General features: G+C 39.6%; 1 protein-coding gene across 3 annotated transcripts in view; it reads left to right on the top strand.

Moving 5' to 3' along the window:
* PBLD (phenazine biosynthesis like protein domain containing) overlaps window positions 1-18,808 on the top strand; it is a 35,381-nt gene that overhangs the window by 3,502 nt on the left and 13,071 nt on the right. For all 3 annotated transcript variants that reach the window (XM_027530560.1, XM_027530559.1, XM_027530557.1), the window contains exons 2-3: window positions 8,370-8,516; window positions 18,621-18,720. In XM_027530560.1, coding sequence (XP_027386361.1) covers window positions 8,433-8,516; window positions 18,621-18,720 — 184 coding nt within the window. In that variant the 5' untranslated portion in view covers window positions 8,370-8,432. The remainder of the gene's footprint in view (window positions 1-8,369; window positions 8,517-18,620; window positions 18,721-18,808) is intronic.

The following is an 18,808-nucleotide window of genomic DNA, read 5'->3' as shown; positions in this document are numbered from 1 at the left end:
GTAGTTAAAAGTACATGTTTTCATTATATACATATCAATACATATGCCTCTTAGTGTACAAATAACTGGTTATATTGGGGGTGAAGGCACTTTAACTAATTTTCACCACAGTCTAGCAAAGTTATTCGGAGAAGGCAATGGCACCCCACCCCAGTACTTTTGCCTAGAAAATCCCATGGACGGAGGAGCCTGGTAGGCTGCAGTCCATGGGGTCCCTAGAGTCGGACACGACTGAGGGACTTCACTCACTTTTCACTTTCATGCATTGGAGGAGGAAGTGGCAACCCACTCCAGTGTTCTTGCCTGGAAAATCCCAGGGACAGGGGAGCCTGGTGGGCTGCTGTCTATGGGGTCGCACAGAGTTGGACACAACCGAAGCAACTTAGCAGCAGCAGCAAAGTTATTATTTGTTGAACCAATAAATAGAAGAATCAGAAGATAAAGTAATGCTCCAAACTTTACAAAGAAATTCAATGACAGAATTGTCTTCATGACCAGGGAGTCAGATGGGCCTAGGTTCTAACCCTAAGATTTCACACTTACCTACAGCTGTTTGATTCTGAGGCAATTAACTTTCCTGAAACTCAGTTTTTGTTGCTGTTTGTTTGTGGCCACATCAAGATATGACCTGCGGGATCGCAGTTTCTTGACCAGGGATTGAACCTATCCATGAGAAGGAAATGGCAACCCACTCCAGTATTCTTGCCTAGAGAATCCCATGAAGAGAGGAGCCTGGTGGGCTACCGTTCATGGAGTCACAAAGAGTCAGACACAATGCACCCTACATTGGGAGTTTTGAGTCTTAATCACTGGGCTGCCAAAGAAGTCCCCTAAATCTTAGTTTCTTAGTGTCTAAAATGAGTTGTTATATAGAGATTAGTAGTTGAGATAATTCCACTTCTGTCCTGTTTCTTGTCTGTTATGTCATTAATGTGGTCCTTCCTGTAAAACTTACTTCAATAGTGAATTTAGTAGAAAGATTTTGGAAAGTACAATGTCCTAAGCACTGTGTTGCGTGGGAGGGAGGGGCAAAAATTATTCCAGGGCAATCTGTAAAATCAGATGAGTACCAAGAATCATCTGTAGACAGACTGAGTGATATTTCACATGTAAATGGGCTTCCCTGGTGGCTCAGCTGGTAAAGAATCCACCTGCAGTGTGGGAGACCTGGGTTCAATTCCTGGGTTGGGAAGATCCCCTGGAGAAGGGAAAGGCTACCCACTCCACTATTCTGGCCTAGAGAGGTCCATGGACTGTATAGTTCATGGTGTCACAAAGAGTCGGACATGACTGAGTGACTTTCACTCACTCACATGTAAATACTGCTGTTTTCCAACACAGGCAGATGTGATTGCTATTAATAAAGTAGAAATTGATTTGAGGGCATTAGTAAAATCTAGCATTTCAGCATATGTTTCAGTCTACAGAAAATGGCCGACTCTGCTCCTAATGCAGGGGGTCCAGGTTCAATCCCTGGTCAGGGTACTAGATCCTACATGCTGCAATAAGAGTTCACATGCTGTAACTAAAGATCCTGCATGCTGCAACTAAAAAGGAAAAAGGCCCTGCACGCCCAACTAAGCACAACCTAATTAATTTAAAGCAGATAGTATGGAGAGTTCCTGTGTATCCCTTGCTGAGTTGCCTCTATTATTAACATCTTGCATTTACTATGATGTGTTTGTTACAACTAATGAACCTAGCTTGGTTCATTATTATTAACTACACACTTTATATGGGATTTCTTTTTTTTTTTTTTTAAAACAATATCTCCAGGAGTTTGCTCAGATATATGGGATTTCTTTGGAAGGAATGATGCTGAAGCTGAAACTCCAGTACTTTGGCCACCTCATGCGAAGAGTTGACTCATTGGAAAAGACTCTGATGCTGGGAGGGATTGGGAGCAGGAGGAGAAGGGGATGACAGAGGATGAGATGGCTGGATGGCATCACTGACTCAATGGACCTGAGTCTGAGTGAACTCCGGGAGTTGGTGATGGACAGGGAGGCCTGGCATGCTGCGATTCATGCGGTCGCAAAGAGTCAGACACGACTGAATGACTGAACTGAACTGAACTGAACACACTTTATATGGGGTTCACTAGTTTTTCCCTAACATCCTTCTGTTCCAGGATCCCATCCTGGATACTACATTAATTAGTCATCATTCTCCTTAGCATTCTCTGTTCCTTTGAGGAATACTCTTCAATTGGGATATCTCTCATGTTTTTGCCATGATTAAATAGGAGTAATGGGTTCTCAGGAGGAAGACCACCGAAGTAAAGTGCCATTTTCATCACATCATATCCAAGGTAGATGCTGTCAACCTGGCTTATCACTGATGGTGTTACCCTTAATCAAACCTGCCTGAGGCAGTACTTGCCAGATTTCTCCACTGTGAAGTTACTTTTTATCCTCTTATGCTCTACTCTTTGGAAAAGACTCTGATGCTGGGAGGGATTGGGGGCAGGAGGAGAAGGGGACAACAGAGGACGAGATGGCTGGATGGCATCACTGACTCAATGGACGTGAGTTTGAGTGAACTCCAGGAGTTGGTGATGGACAGGGAGGCCTGGCGCTGCCATTCATTGGGTCGCAAAGAGTCGGACACGACTGAGCGACTGAACTGGACTGAACTGATGCTCTACTCTTTTGGAAAAAAGTCACTGAGTACAGCTTACACTCAAGGGGTATTTAAGCTCCATCTCCTGGAAGGGAGAGTAGCTAGATAAATTGTTTGAAATTATTCTAGGGACTTCCCTGGTGGCCCAGTGGTTAAAAATCCGCCTTGCAGTACAGGGGACATGGGTTCAATCCCTGGTCAGGGAACTAAGATCCCAAATGCCACAGGGCGACTAAGTCTGCGAGCTGCAACCACTGAATGTGCTGAATGTGCAGGCTTAACAGTCCACGCTCCAAGATGAGAGGCTGGCGTCATGAGAGGCCCACACACTGCAATGAAGAAGAGCCCCTACTTGTCACAACTAGACAAAGCCCAAGACCAGCAACAAAGACCCATTGTAGCCAAAAATAAATAAGAACTTAAGTTAAAAATAATTCTATGAGCTTTTCCTTTCATTCATTCTTTCATCTTTATATATATGTCAGTATAGACCCACAGATACTAATTTTATACTTTTGGTTATAATCTACATAACTTATTTTGTTGTTCAAATTGTTCTTTCTTAGGCCACTGGGAGCACTTTCAGGTTGGCTTCTGTATCCCTTTGACATACCCCTAGTCTATTTATTTATTTGCTGACTTGTGGGATCCTAGTTCTTTGACCTGGGATCAAACCCATTCTCCCTGCAGTGAAAGTACAGTGTCCCAACCCCCACTGGACTGCCAGGGAAGCCCCCTTATTCTTTTTATTTTTTGAGACTGTCTTACTTTCTTCTATTAGAAGATGCTGAAGGCTTATCTGGTATTTTCTTTACCTTTGCCCTAGAAGTGACCATTTCTCCAGGGAACCCAGTTCCTTTTATTATTGGGGAATGTTATTTAATTTCCACATTCCTCAAATTTCCATTTCCTCTTGTTATTGTAATCTTATTCCATTGTGATTGAAAGACACACTTTGTATGATTCCAAGCCTTTATATTTATTGAGACTTGTTTTATGGCCTAACATATGATCTATTCTGGAAAATGCTCCATGTGCACTTGAAAAGGACATGCTGTTTACTGCTATTGGACTCCTAGATCTAGAAAACAAATTAGAGGTGATTACCAGTGGGTAAAGGAAGTGGGGAGGGCCAATAATTTGGTTGATAAATGGTAGGTCATGACGATAAGAACTGTAAGCTTCAACAGAAAAGTGAAGTTTCCAAAACTATGTTTGAACATAAATGTAGTTGAGGAAATCAGAATTAGTCTAAAAATATTTTTAACAAAGGCAGTGTTGCAGAGCTTCTATTAAGTCCAGGAAACATGAGTAAAACTAAACACAAAGTAGTTGAGTGCCATGAAACTAATTTAAAAATAGAATTTCCTCCAAATTTTTATTTAAAACTTATTTTATAATTTGACTTCTTTTCTATAGTTATTTTCTTTTTTTCCAACAAGTAAGGTGTGTAGTATTCATGTACACTTTGAATGCCAGTCAGTGTTCTGTTACAAAGTATTTACATTTTTAAAGAACTAAGTTGGCATTTATTAGTGAGTAGCATTGTTTTGCGGAGAAGGCAATGGCACCCCACTCCAGTACTCTTGCCTGGAAAATCCCATGGATGGAGGAGACTGGTAGGCTGCAGTCCATGGGATCGTGAAGAGTCAGACACGACTGAGCGACTTTACTTTCACTTTTCACTTTCATGCATTGGAGAAGGAAATGGCAACCCACTCCAGTGTTCTTGCCTGGAGAATCCCAGGGACGGGGGAGCCTGGTGGGCTGCTGTCTATGGGGTCGCACAGAGTTGGACATGACTGAAGTGACTTAGCAGCAGCAGTAGCATTGTTTTGAGGCAGCAGTCATAAGCAAAAGCCAAGTGGGTTTTTTTATATTAACAGCTACAGAATACAGAAGTCAACTTTATGTTGTCTGTAGCACAGGAGACTGTAAACAAGCTAAGACTATTATAGAGGGACAAATAAACATCAATGTTCCCAGGCACACCCATGGGCAGGTTTAATGACAAAACTATTTGAACAAGGGAGGTTTATGATTTCCCTACATTCACATGATAAATGGAACCAAGAATGGAACTTAGAATTCAGAAAGATGTCTACTGTGTCCTCAGAAACTAACTTGATGGAACTGCAGGGAATATAGTGAGACAGGGGATTGTCAAATGGGATTTTTTTTTCTGTATTGCTAAGTCACTTCAGTCTTGTCCGACTCTGTGTGACCCCACAGACGGCAGCCCACCAGGCTCCCCCATCCCTGGGATTCTCCAGGCAAGAACACTGGAGTGGGTTGCCATTTCCTTCTCCAATGCATGAACGTGAAAAGTGAAAGTGAAGTCGCTCAGTCATGTCTGACTCTTAGCGACCGCATGGACTGCAGCCCACCAGGCTCCTCCGTCCATGGGATTTTCCAGGCAAGAGTACTGGAGTGGGGTGCCACTGTTGTTTATTAAAAGGTTCTATTCATACACTAAATTGATGATTAAAAACTAAAAAAGTTTTAAAACATATGTGAATAGTTTAGAAATCATATGAATTTAGATTTATGAGGTACCCTCTGGGAGTAATTGACTTCTATTTAAACAGCTTATTTGCTTGCCATTATTAAGGGGCATATAAAGCCATACTAGGGATCCTAATGGAATGTAAGTGAAATTAGAGAAGGATAAATTAAATTCTTTGGATCATTTGAAAAACACCCTGCTGGATAGTGCACAGAGCTCTGCCTGAAAGCTGCAGCTCAGGACCAGCCATTGGATTGACCAGGATGCCAAAATTTGTGCAAGCTCATTTACTGGGTAAAGAAAGGCAAGTTGCTTAAACTTTACCTGCCTCAAATTTTCTCTCAGCAATTCAGGAGGAAGTTAAGCCTGCCCTTTTCTTTTCTTCTTTTGGAAAGATATACCCATCTTCTTGGGGCTTCCCACATGGCACTAGTGGTAAAGAACCTGCCTGCCAATGCAGAAGACATGAGAGACTCAGGTTTGATCCCGAGTGGGAAATATCCCTTGGAGGAGGGCATGGCAATCCATTCCAGTATCCTTGCCTGGAGAAGCAGAGCCTGGTGGGCTACAGTCCATGGGATTGCAGAGTTGGGCATGACTGAAGCAGCTTAGCAGTCATATACTCATGTTCTTGGATTAAAAGAAGATCTTCAAAATGGTTTTACAACTCAAGGTAGTCCACAGATCCAACACAATTCCCATCAAATAAGTCTGCATTTTTCTTATAGAAATGAAACCGAAATTAATTTTAAGGAGAGAGAGAGAAAAAAGAGAGACATCTTCAAAAACAAACTAGATTAGACTCTCAGAGTAGAGGCATATGGCTCATTCATGAGACTCTCTCCTCTCCCTGGTACCTAGCTTTGGAGTTGGCCTGCCACATAGTAGCTGTTGAACTGAATTTTGAATTTCTTTCTTTTTTTTTTAACATTTAAAAAATTTTATATTGGAGCATAGTTGATTAACAATGTTGTGTTAGTTTCAAGTGTATGGCAAAGTGATTCAGTTATACATAGACATATATTTATTCTTTTTCAGATTGTTTTCCCATTTAGGTTATTATAGAATACTTTTATCTATTTATTTATTTATGGCTGAGCTGAGTCTTCCTTGCTGTACAAGGGCTTTCTCTAGTTACGGAGAGTGGGGGCTACTCTCTAGCTGCAGTGTGATGGCTTCTCGTTGCGGTGGCTTCTCTTGTGGAGCCCAGGCTCTAGAGTGTGCAGGCTTCAGTAGCGGCAGTGTGTGTTGACTCAGTAGTTGTAGCCCATGAGCTTATTAGTTGCATCTTGGCGTGTGGGATCTTCCCAGACCAGGGATCAAATCGGCATCCTCTGCTTTGCAAGGCAGATTCCTAACCACTGGCCCACCAGGAAAGCCTGTATTATGGAATATTGAGCAGTGTTCTCTGTGCTGTACAGTAGGTCCTTGTAGGTTATCTATTTAAAAAAAATTTTTTTTAAGTTTAATTGGAGGATAACTGCTTTACAATCTTGTGTTGGTTTCTGCTGTACAACCATATTAATCAGCTATAAGTCTACATATATCTGCTCCTTCATGAACATTGACTCCAGCAGATCTCGATAGCCTCATCTCTGCAATCTCCTTTCCTCTTGCATATCTATTTCTATATCAAATTGCTTGGCCTGGGATTAATCTATGCACTCTACCCAAGATGCCTTTCCCACCTTACGGAACCGCTGGATATTTGTGTGTGTGTGTGTGTGTGTATTTTTGGACTCACTCAAATGTCATCTCTGGATGACAGCTCTGGGAGCTCATTTCTGGAGCTCCCTCTGACTGTCTCCTGGGAAGAGTTATTGCTCTCTCCTTGTGTTCCTAAGCATTTTATATATATCTTTTCCTTTTGTATTTTATATTTTATAATTTCTACATTGGTCTCCTCACTGGCTAGAATTCCTTGCTAAAAATTATGATTAAAAACTGTATCTTAAATATTAATACTATTATTTCTAGGAGGTCAAAAAGTGCAGACTTACCCAAGTTTCTTGAAAGGGCTCCAAAGGCACAAACTTGTAGCTATAAAATAAATTAGTTCTTGGAATGTCATGTGCAGCATTGTGACCATAGTTAATAATAATGTACTGAATATTTGAAAGTTGCTAAGAGACTAGATCTTCAAACTTCCACCACATGGAGAAAAAAAAAAAACCCTTTTTTTGTAACTATGTTTGGTGATAGATTAACTAGACTTTTTGTGGTAGGTCATTTCCTAATATATACGAATATTGGATCATTATATTGTAAACCTGAAAGTAATATATCAGTTATACCTAAAAAAAAGGCAGAAAAAAGTAGGCAATTTGGCAAGAAAGTTAAGCAAAACCCTTGTATAATAAACAAAAAGAAAAGAAAAAGAAAACAACTCTGTAGATCTGGGAGCTGCCTAGCCATTGTTTATCTTCATCTCCTTGAGAACAAGAGATAGGTGTTAGGATGGGTTAATTTCTTTTATATTTAAGCAAAACACCCCATAGTTTGCTGAGTTTTTAAAAAATTCTATAACTTTGAGAGAGAGGAATTCTTCCCTACCTATGACAAAATCCATGCTTTCTAGTAAAAGCAAAGGAAATACCCAGAATGTGAACAGTTTATCTCCACAGCATGAAGATACAGAAGATTCTTCACACCCCCCACACCATTTTTCTGTATTTTATAGGTTTTCAGTAAAGAGAAAGTATTATTCTTATAATAAAAAGCTTAATTTTAACCTCTATATCATGAGCTCAAAAAGTCTCCAATTGCAGATTTATAAAATAACACAAAATTAAAACATGAGGTTCCTTTGACTATGTTAAGTCCAAAAAAAATTATTGCTGATTTGCATGGTTATGATTCATTTTTTGATTTTCCAAGTTTTTTATGATGGGCATTTTTTATATAGTTAGAAAAAATGCATCATTTTAAAAGGGCACTAATATTCATTGGTAAACTATCAGCAACATATATGCTCTTTGGAAGTTTTGCATACTTCACTAACAACATAGTTTATGCTAGTTTTGACTACTCTAAGAATATAACTATGTTAAGTATATGTACACTATGAAAAGAAAATATTCTATTTATCCAGTATTTTAAAGCAAATTCAATCTAGAGGCTTAAAATAAATCAAAGGATTACTTATCTTTAAATGCAGGTGTATTAGAATTGACTTTGTACTTGGAAATGTTAGTTGTTTCTTTGCACCAAGTAAAACATTAACTTTTTGATTTTTTTGCAGCAATAAAAGGGAAAGCAGTCTACAAACAGTTTTGAGAGTTTGCAGAAACAGCTTACAAAGAAAATGAAGCTCCCTATTTTCATAGCAGATGCATTCACAACAAAAGCATTTCGTGGGAATCCGGCTGCTGTTTGCCTCCTAGAAAATGTAAGTAGTATTTTGCTTTGAAGTACAGTGCCTGAAATCCTAGATGCTTGTAGAACCAAGTTTTTCTTAAAAAAAAAGAAAAGAAAAGAAAAGAAAAAAATCAGACCCACTTGTTCGCTTACCTTCCTGGGTTGTGTTCTCTGTCAAATGGTATCAACAATGTTCATGTCTGCAAGTTGATTTTAACCAAATTATATGATAAGACTGCTTATATCTAGATGGATGGGCATGTCTAGAAAATTAAGATTTATGTAAAGAAGAACTAGAGCCAATTAAAAAAAAATACCAAAAACAGGAGTAGGTGGCACTTCCCTGGTGGTTTACTGGTTAAGACTTCCACCGCAGGGGGCTCCACCACAGGGGGCACAGATTCTATCCCTAGACCAAAAAAAAAAAAGAAAGCTCATCCATTGTAGCCACTGGATTTTCATTTAGTTAGCACCAAATGTGGAAGACAATGAAATTAGATGAGTTTTATGTGACTGAATATGGCTGATACTACATTTAGCATAAAAGATTCTAGTTGTGTATTTTTAACCTTACCTATAGTTCAGACAATTAGAAATTCTTTTCTGGACCAAAAAGATGAGACATTTTGCAAGGAATTAAGTAATTTAGTAGAAAGATAGAAAGGAATTAAGCTCTAACATAGTGAGAACTCAGTTTACTGAAAATCTCAATTTAAAAATGGCTCTTTGAGGACTTCCCTGGTGGTCAGTGATTAAGACTCCAGCTTTCACTGTAGGGGACATGGGTTCAGTCACTAGTTGGGGGAGTTCCACATGCTACATGGTGCAATGAGGGGGGGAAAAAGGCTCTCTGGTTAGATAAGTATTAACAGAGTAGTTAAATATTCCTTGACCTTAGCTGCTTTGTGTTGTTACCTGGGTAGTAGGAAACAAGTCAATGTACCCTTCCACTCAGAGCAGTTAGTGTTAGAGTAGAGTGTCTGAGAATTATGTCAACTATGCGGTGAGCAGTTGATGATCTTGAGTAAGTCTTATTAAGTTGGGGCCTTCCAGGGCAGTAAACATCAAGCTGGTTGCAGATTAAAATCACCTGAGGTGGTTTAAAAATTCCTGTGCCTGACCAGTCACAACAGAATCTCTGGGGGGTGAGACCCAAGCAGCACTGGTTTTTAAAGCTTCCCAGGTGACTCTAGTGTAAATCAACATGGAGAATAGCTGCGGTTTTACTGAGACCGGTGAATGTTGTTAATAGAGTCCTGATATATTTTATTTTCTCCCTCAAATAAAGCAGCAATATGGTAATCAAAGTCCCCATCTTACCTTAACAATGCATTCATTATGCAGCCCTGTGGCTGGCATTTTCCAACCACACAGTGCAGAAAGTAATAACATTAATAGACTTTATCAAGTAACATAAGAACTTCGGAGTAATAGTGAGAGAATAGCTAACAGCTGGATTCTAAATCCTGAACTTCCTTTAGAAGCAATATGACACACACAGCTTCACATCAAGGGCTTGTGGAATTGACTAAATCTACTTGTCAAAGTCTTAGTGTAAAAAAAAAAAAGCCTTAGTGTATTTATCCCATATTCCCATGTAATATTCTAGAAGAGTTTTGAAAAAAGTTTTAAGTGATTTATGCACTCAATTTTTACCAGGAATTAATATTATTCCTCAATGTATTCCTTCTCACCTCTAGTACATTCACTAAACTCCAGACTTAGGATTTCTCTCTCTCTTTCACTATTAAAATATATTTTGCATGTTATTTATATATTTGGAAAAACTAGGAAATATAAATTTAAACAAAAAGCTTAGCATAGTTCAAAGCAATATGCTTCAGTATGAAAGGAAGAAAAGGAAGTCTGCGATCAGGGATGCTCTCTAGCGTCTCTCAGTTCATTTCTGTGCCTTAGACCTGTGAGATGAGGCTGGTTTAATACCTGGTCCAGGACAACTGAATAGGTATTTAAAGATTGGTTTGCTAGTTTTCTATTCTGTAGACTTGAGGATCTCCTTTCCTGAAGGTTAACTTAGCACTTTCTCCAGTGCATAATCAATAAACATTAAAATGAAATGGAAGGAGAAAGTGTTGTTCCGCCCTTTGAATTTTTTTACCCACAGCTAGAGACAGCGGGCACTTGAAGCACCTAGAAAGAACACAAGTGAACTCAGGAAATATCAGAGACAGATAAGGACTAAGCCTTATAATGCTGACCACGACTCAGTAGGCATGTAGCCTGTCGTTATGTATTCTACAAATGTTTGTTGACACCTGCTGTGGGCCAGGCTCTAGGGTAGGGACGGGAGGTACCGAGACCAATAAGTTTGCCTGTCCTTGAGGTGCTCAGAGTCTAGCAGGGGAAATAGACGCATAAACCTGGTCATTTTCCCATAGTCACCACAGAGGCCGAAAGACCAGGTACTAGGTTCCCTGGGGACCAGAGCATGGAGCAACTTGCATTTTTATGGGTGAGAAAATACTTCAGATTTTAAGTTCAGGGTTTCAAAGGAACACTCTTTTTCATTTTGTTTTGTTTAAAATTATTTAAAATTTGACTGAGATGATACTATGAAAAACTTGGTAGACAGACTAAAGACTAGATAATTGTACTTTGAACTTTTAAAATACTTGATAACAGACTGCTGGAAGAAAAGGAAAACTTTCTGGGTAACAACATTCCCAGAACTTCTACAGTATTCTCAAGTGTTTTGTCATGGCCCTTCTAGATAAGTCTATTTTTCAAATCTTCACTTGAGGAACACTGTGAAAGTGAAGTGAAAGTGTTAGTGGCTCAGTCATGTCTGACTCTTTGCGACCCCGTGAACTATAGCCTTCCAGGCTCGTCTGTCCATGAAATTCTCCATGCAAGAATACTGAAGTGGGTAGTCATTCCCTTCTCCAGGGTATCTTCGAATCCAGGGATCAAACCCAGGTCTCCTGCATTGAAGGCAGATTCTTTACTGTCTGAGCCACCAGGGAAGCCCTAGACAAGTCAATTTTTTAAATCTTCACATGAGGAACACTGTGTATTAGGTGAAAGCAAAAACAGATTAAGGGCTAAATGTAAGTAATATGAAACAGATATTTGAAAAAAATATTTAAAACTTTAAAAGCTGATGGCTGTTCTCCGATGCCTGACAATTTTACAGTAACGACTATATGTGGTGGTTTAGTCGCTAAGTGTCTGACTCTTGCAACTCTGTAGCCTGCCAGGCTCCTTTGTCCATGGGATTCTACAGGCAAGAATACTGGAGTGAGTTTTCACTTAGACATAGAAAGTGTATAAAAACAATATTTTAAAAAATGAAATAGATACATTACAATGACAGCTGTGTTAAAAGCTATAGGAATTCCTGATCAGCTATTTGAATAGGTTATCGGGCTGTGGTAGTGATAAGAGGTGGTTTATTGTCCTGTAAACCTGCTTTACTAGTTAGTGAAAATAACATACCAACAAAAGTAAGGAGCCCATATTTATTCTCCCTCATATTCTAACAAAACCTTAAGATTGTGTGTGTGTGTGTGTGTGTGTGTGTGTGTGTGTGTGTGCTTTTAGGGCAGAGCTTCTCAAATGTGTAATTAACCTTTTGGACTGGGAAGTTCTTTATTGTGTGAGGTGTCATGCCTGTTATAAAATGTTTTTCAGGTCCTGGGCTTTGACCCACTAAATGACAGTAGTCTTCCCCTACTCCCTGAGCCATGACAATCAAAAATTGCCCCCAGTTGAGAACCATTGTTTCAAAAGATACCTTGTCTAAAGAGAGGTTTATTCTGGAGTTTTCCTGTTTAAATTATCCATAAAAACAACTTCAAGGCCCAGTGTATACATTTATTCCATTTCAGCTGGTATTTCCTGGCTATCTACCATGAGAGGGACACTTCTAGGATCAAATGGGATGCTCACAGATGTGCATTTTTATTCTTTTAAACACTAATAATCATTTCCAGTGACAGCAAGGAGGATTGGCTTCACACTTTTAAGTAGGAAAGCTTAGTTTTAGTTCCTAAATTACTTGCTTTTCTGGTTTTCCTGGGTAAAGTTAGGTATAACCAAAAGCCACTTTTATAGCTTGGTAGGTTATGTATTTAAATGAAAAAAGGTGTAAGCAATCCTGAGTTCAATCCATGCTTTAACTCACATGCAGTGGCCATTTCCACACTTGGCATCCTTTCTTAGAGAGGATTACTGACTCAGTGTGACCAGACTAGGTCAGAGACTCCTGGGGTTTCTAGAGAGTTGCAACCTTGTATCTCAGTTTTATGCTCAGAAGAAGGATGCAGAGTGCAGAGAAGATTCTTCCAGGACACTGAAGCATTTTTCTTTGCCAAATATTTGAAGGAAGAGAGCAATGCAAAGGAAGAGGAAATGCTAGTGTGGTAATCTCTGCTTCCCAAGTACCCTAACTGACTTTTGGAACAAAACTCTTAGCTGGGGGCAGTGATTTCAGGCACGTTCAGCCAGACACATACTGTGTTAATTGGTTTTCATATTGGTTTTCATATTTCATTTCACCCTCACAACCACTTTATGAGTAGGTTTTATTATTAATCCCCGTTTTACAGATGAGAAGACAGAGGCAGAGAAAGGTTAAGCAGTTTATCTAAGTGGCTGACTTCAGAATCCCACCCCACGTCTGCCTGACTGCAGGGTCCATGCCTTTAACCCACTATATTCACTACTGGTGCTTCCCAGGTGGCACAGTGGTAAAGAATCTGCCTGCCAATGCAGAAGACGCAAGAGACGCAGGTTTGATCCCTGGGTCAGGAAGATCTTCTGGAGGAGGAAATGGCAACCCACTCTAGTGTTCTTGCCTGGAAAATTCTATGGTCAGAAGAACCTGGCAGGCTACAGTCCATGGGGTCACAAAGAGTGAGACACGACTGAGCTTGCACACGCACTCACTACTGGAATATTCACTACTAGATACTCTCCCACAGTGCCCCTTCCCAGTTGGTAACATGCATCAGCCTTATAATTCACTCAACGCCTGTCTTCCTCACTTCCGGACATTCTATGAGATCTTAATCTATTCTGACTTGTTCCAACATCCAGGGCCTGGCACACGGGAGACACTAAATATCTGTTGAGTGAAAGTGGAGATAGTATAATCAATTGTATTATGCAGAATCTTCTTCTAGGGGTTCTAGTAGAAGAAGCCAACAGGTATTTATTTATTGATTTTCTTAGTTTATTTTATTATTTGTGTCTTTATTGCTGTAAGCAGACTTTCTCTAGTCGTAGCGAGCTGGGGCTGGCTACTCTCTAGTTATGGTACCTGGGCTTTTCATTGAGGTGGCTTCTCTTGTTGCAGAGCACAGGCTCTAGGTACAAGGGCTTCAGTTGTTGTCGTTTACTTGCTCTGTGGCGTGTAGAATCTTTCTGGACCAGAGATCGAACCTGTGTTCCGGGCATTGGCAGGTGAATTCTTGTCCACTGCGCCACTGGGGAAGTCTTGGCCAACGATTATGGATCTTTTGTTTTCACTCATGGTGTGGAATGGGCAGGGCATGCAATGCAAGTATGTGCTTTAGGTTCTATGATGGAGCTGGAGAGACAAGGCATATAAGATCCATTGTTGTTCAGTCGCTAAGTTATATCTGACTCTGCATCCCCATGAACTGCAGCATGCCAGGCTTCTCTGTCCTTCAGTCTCTCCCAGAGCTTGCTCAAACTCATCTCCATTGAGTCGATGATGCTATCTAACCATCTCATCCTCTGTCATCTCCTTCTCCTCCTGCCCTCAGTCTTTCCCAGCGTCAGGGTCTTTTCCAACAAGTCTAGCTCTTCACATCAGGTGACCAAAGTATTTAGGAACAACTGAAGATGACTTGCAGCTTGAGTGCTGCATTGTGTGGATATAACTTTGCAATCAGAAACCCAGTGTCTCAGAAGGAATCTCCTGTTTCTTCCTGAATGATTTAGAACTTTCTACATCCAAGTGCTTTTCCTTTGCTAGAAAGAAAGCAGAGGGACAAATGAACAGACAGAGAGCGAGACTGTCCTGTTTAGGCTGTCATATTTCTAAACTGCCACAAGGTGGGAGTATTTTAAAACTTTACTGTGATTTTCTAATTATTAATCTTTTGCGAGCTGTATGGTTGATAGAACATCAGTGTCCCAACACAGTGCATTGCAACTCAGAAAAACAAACATGGCTCTCTTTTTACTGCTGGAAACTTGACTCTTGTGAGATTGGCAAAGAGAAATGGATATTAAAGCAAGAGAATTAACAGTTATTGGTTCAGCTTGTAACTATTGTGTGTTACATTTGAAAATAAGCTTATAGTGTAAAATGGAAACATTTTATATTTTTGGTTCCAATACAAAACTTCAGTATTGTTAATGAATGTAGTCTCATTCTTTTTTTTTCCCCTAAAGCTCTCTAAGTTGAAGCAATGTTAATCTTCTTATGATTCACCATTATTTTGCTCTTTGGTTCCAGTGTAGAAATTCAGCCACTTGGTGGTGCATACTGAGGGCTGTGACTATCAAACTTTTTATTGTCTCTGGCACCTCCGGCAAATAGCAGATGTATTTTCAGTGTCCTGGGACAGAAATTCAAATTGTAGCTGGTGAAATATACCAAACCAGAGAGGATTAGAGAGCTGATGGTCAGTGGAGTGTGTGTTTTAACTGGTGTGCAAAAAAGCCCATTTGCAAAGGAATCTACTACCAAAAGATGGTGATCTTAGCTAAAATGTGAAACTCTTTAATACTTTTAGAAACTCTGGTCCTAAAGGTCGAGGGAAGCAATAGGCAAAGAAAGGAAGGACAAGGATAGGAAGTTTGGCCAAATCAGATAGAGGAAGGACTGGCAAGCACTCAGGTTCCTGCAGTCAAGGAGACAAATCCATGTTTTTCTTCATCAGCCCTTCAGTTACCTTTGAAGCTGATGATTGCAGACTCAGCCCTAGGAAATTAAATGGCTCCCAGTTTCATTAAGGTGTTATATGCATGGGCAGGTAGGCCAGTTTCCATGGAGAACATTCTACAAACCATGGAAAAGCAACTTGAGCTCACTTCTGAACATTGTCTTGTTGGCCCCAGCAGCACTCAATCTCCTCTACTCAGGTAGGACTTCTCACTCCCTAGCCCCACAGGTGTCCACAGGTGTGACATGTGCTCATTCCACTTCATTCCTACCATCCTAATTCTCCTTACTTCAACTTGCAGAATCCTAGAGAATCAAAGATATAACGGGAGGAGAGCAAAGTGCAGTCAAGTGACTTGCCCAAGAAGCATCTCTAATTCAAAACTTTTGCCCAGTTTTTCCTGTCCAGCTCACCCAAATCTGACCTTTTGCTAGGTCTGGCTCAAGTCCTCACCTTTAAAGTCCTAGGGAACTTAATGTTAAAATCCATATATCTCAGTTACATACTCTTTGGTGTGGCCTACTGCTGCTTTCTGTATCTGTCTTGACTCCTCAGCTGACAGGCTAAGGCTCTTGAACCCAGGGCCAGCTCTTATACATCAGGGCTCCCCAATCGTTAATGTGCACACAGATCATCTGGTTTCTGTTTAAGGTGGAGATTCTGATTCAGAAGGTCTGGGGTGGGGCTTGAGACTCTACATTTCTGACAAATTCCCTTGAAAGTGGTGCTGATGCTGCTGGCTCAGCGCAGCATGGGTAATTGATTGATGGCTCCTTTTCCTCAGAAATGTTGCAGGAGTCCATTTTATCTGATAGAAATTGGTTTTTCTGCCTGTAGCATGTTGAAGGGATAATAATAGTTTCTTTGTTATGGGGAGGTAGTACAGTATGTCAAGTTAAAGCACTGACTTTGAGCCACTCAAAGTAAAAAGGTAACATTTTTCAAGTACTTAATTATGTGTTGGGCACTCTGATGAGTGCTTTATATGCATTATTGGATTAAATCTTTTGAAAGAAAAATGGTAAGTAAAAAACAAACAAAAACTCATTGTGTTCTGTTTGGGTTTTCAGAAAATAAGTATCAATTTCTTAAGTGATTTCTCTTTCTGTAGGGCTACAGAGTTTCTACAGATTCTGAATACAGTGCTCTTTTAAGAAAAGCTTATGGAGAAGGAAATGGCAACCCACTCCAGTGTTCTTGCCTGGAGAATCCCATGGATGGAGAAGCCTGGTAGGCTTCCGTCTATGGGGTCGCACAGAGTTGGACACGACTGAAGCAACTTAGCAGCAGCAGCAGCAGCCCTGGAATAAAAGCTATGACCAACCTAAATAGCATATTAAAAAGCAGAGACATTACTTTGCCAACAAAGGTCCATCTAGTCAAAGCTATGGTTTTCCCAGTAGTCATGTATAGATGTGAAAGTTGGACTATAAAGAAAGATGATCGCCGAACAATTGATGTTTTGAGCTTTGGTGTTGGAAAAGACTCTTGAGAGTCCCTTGGACAACAAGAAGACCAACCAGTCAATCATAAAGGAAATCGGTCCTGAATATTCATTGCAAGGACCGATGTTGAAGCTGAAACTCCAATACTTTGGCCACCTGATGCAAAGAACTGACTCTTTGGAAAAGACCCTGCTTCTGGGAAAGATTGAAGGCAGGAGAAGAAGGGGAAGACAGAGGATGAGATGGTTGGAAGGCATCACTGACATAATGGACATGAGTTTCAGTATGCTCTGGGAGTTGGTGATGCACAGGGAAGCCTGTCGTGCTGCAGTCCGTGGGGTTGCAAAGAGTTGGACATAAATGAGTGAATGAACTGAACTGACACTGTAGAGATGGAACATACTGTGTAAATATACAAAATAAAAGCAAAAGGCTGTATTATGATTAAAAAAAAAAAGAAAAGCTTAGTAAGTCTCCTGTGAGGATTTTTACATCAGCTGATAGTTAAGAAGTTATGACTAATTTTTCGTAACTGCTGTTTTGTGTCTTATATGCCTTTTCTCAATACACAAACTTCAATAGGTAAACATCTTTGTAATGTTGTATGAGTACACGGAAAAAGAGTTCGAGTCAACTAAAAGACAAGGATGTTTAACTTGACGTAACTCAGATAAGTAAATTCTGAACTTATTAGAATAAAGTTTCAATTCTTATTTCTGGGTTTCAGAAGCTCAAGAACAATAAGTTTGGCAAAGGCAAAAATGCATTTATCTTATCTTGAGATTTCTCTTTTTATAATTAGTTTTTATTGGAATATAATTAATATCTTGAGATTTCTTTAGAATTCAGAATATAAGTAGTGAGCATCTTGTTGATTAAAAAATTGATTTTCATTCTCAAAAAGAAAATATATGCTTCAACCCATTTTTTTCCTTGAGTTAAGAGGAATGTGTGTATGTGTATATGCATGTATATTTGTTAGGATATTACACAAACTTTTTGTGTTTAATTTTTTTTATCTGTAAGTGGATAAAAATATCTATGTTGAGTGTTTTAAAAATGCAAATTAAATGAATACTGAATTCTCTCAGCAAATGTTTATTGAGCTCCTACCATACCAGGATAAATACAAGCATTGCTCTAAACCAGGACAAAGCAAAGTAGCACAGTGGTGCTCTCATAGAACTCTGAGTCAGAGGTTGGGGGTACAGCCAGTAAAGGGGCATAGTAGATAATTTCAGGTGGTGTAAGGACTGGGAAGGAGACAGCAGTCTGGAAGGCTTCCTGGAGGAGGTGATCTCTGACTTGAGCCTGACTCATTAAAGGGAGTGTAACATGCATAAATGAGGTCAGGGTGGTCCAGTCTGCTCAGAGTGGGCACCTAACATCTCTTCATCCAACAGAATGACAGACTGTGGAGTTTCTGTTTGTAACGATTGTTTTTAGAAGAGAGCACGATCTCTCTGATAGACTAGATAGTAATCTGACAAAGGATAGCCCAGGCCGGTAGGTTTTTCAGAATCTGCTCTAGCTTCCACAGCTCTTCACATGGTGCTACATGCATGGATTTCTGAAAAACAATCTTTATAAAAGTGCCTTAAATTTCTTCGTGATTATTTACTTTAAAAGTATATGACTTAAAAAAAAAAAAAAAGTATATGACTTTTTAAAATTCTTTTTTACATTAAAAAAATTTTAAAGTATATAACTTTTAATATTAATAAACTTTTTTTTCTTACTAGTGGTAGTTGCTGTTCAAGGAAGTCTGATTTGTGTTTCTGGAATCTCACTAACCTTTTGCTTCTAATTTAGAAACTGGATGAAGACTTGCATCAAAAAATTGCAAAGGAGATGAACCTCTCTGAAACGGCTTTTATCCGAAAGCTACACCCAAATGACAACTTTACACAAAGTAAATACACTTTTTTCTTTTCTTTTAAAACAATTCCTGAATGGTACCAGAAACTGTTTTTCCAGTGGGGGAATAATATTTAAGAAAA

The sequence above is a fragment of the Bos indicus x Bos taurus genome, chromosome 28, assembly GCF_003369695.1.
Source record: "Bos indicus x Bos taurus breed Angus x Brahman F1 hybrid chromosome 28, Bos_hybrid_MaternalHap_v2.0, whole genome shotgun sequence".
Lineage (NCBI taxonomy): Eukaryota > Metazoa > Chordata > Mammalia > Artiodactyla > Bovidae > Bos > Bos indicus x Bos taurus.
This window is presented reverse-complemented; position numbering and strand designations above follow the sequence as displayed.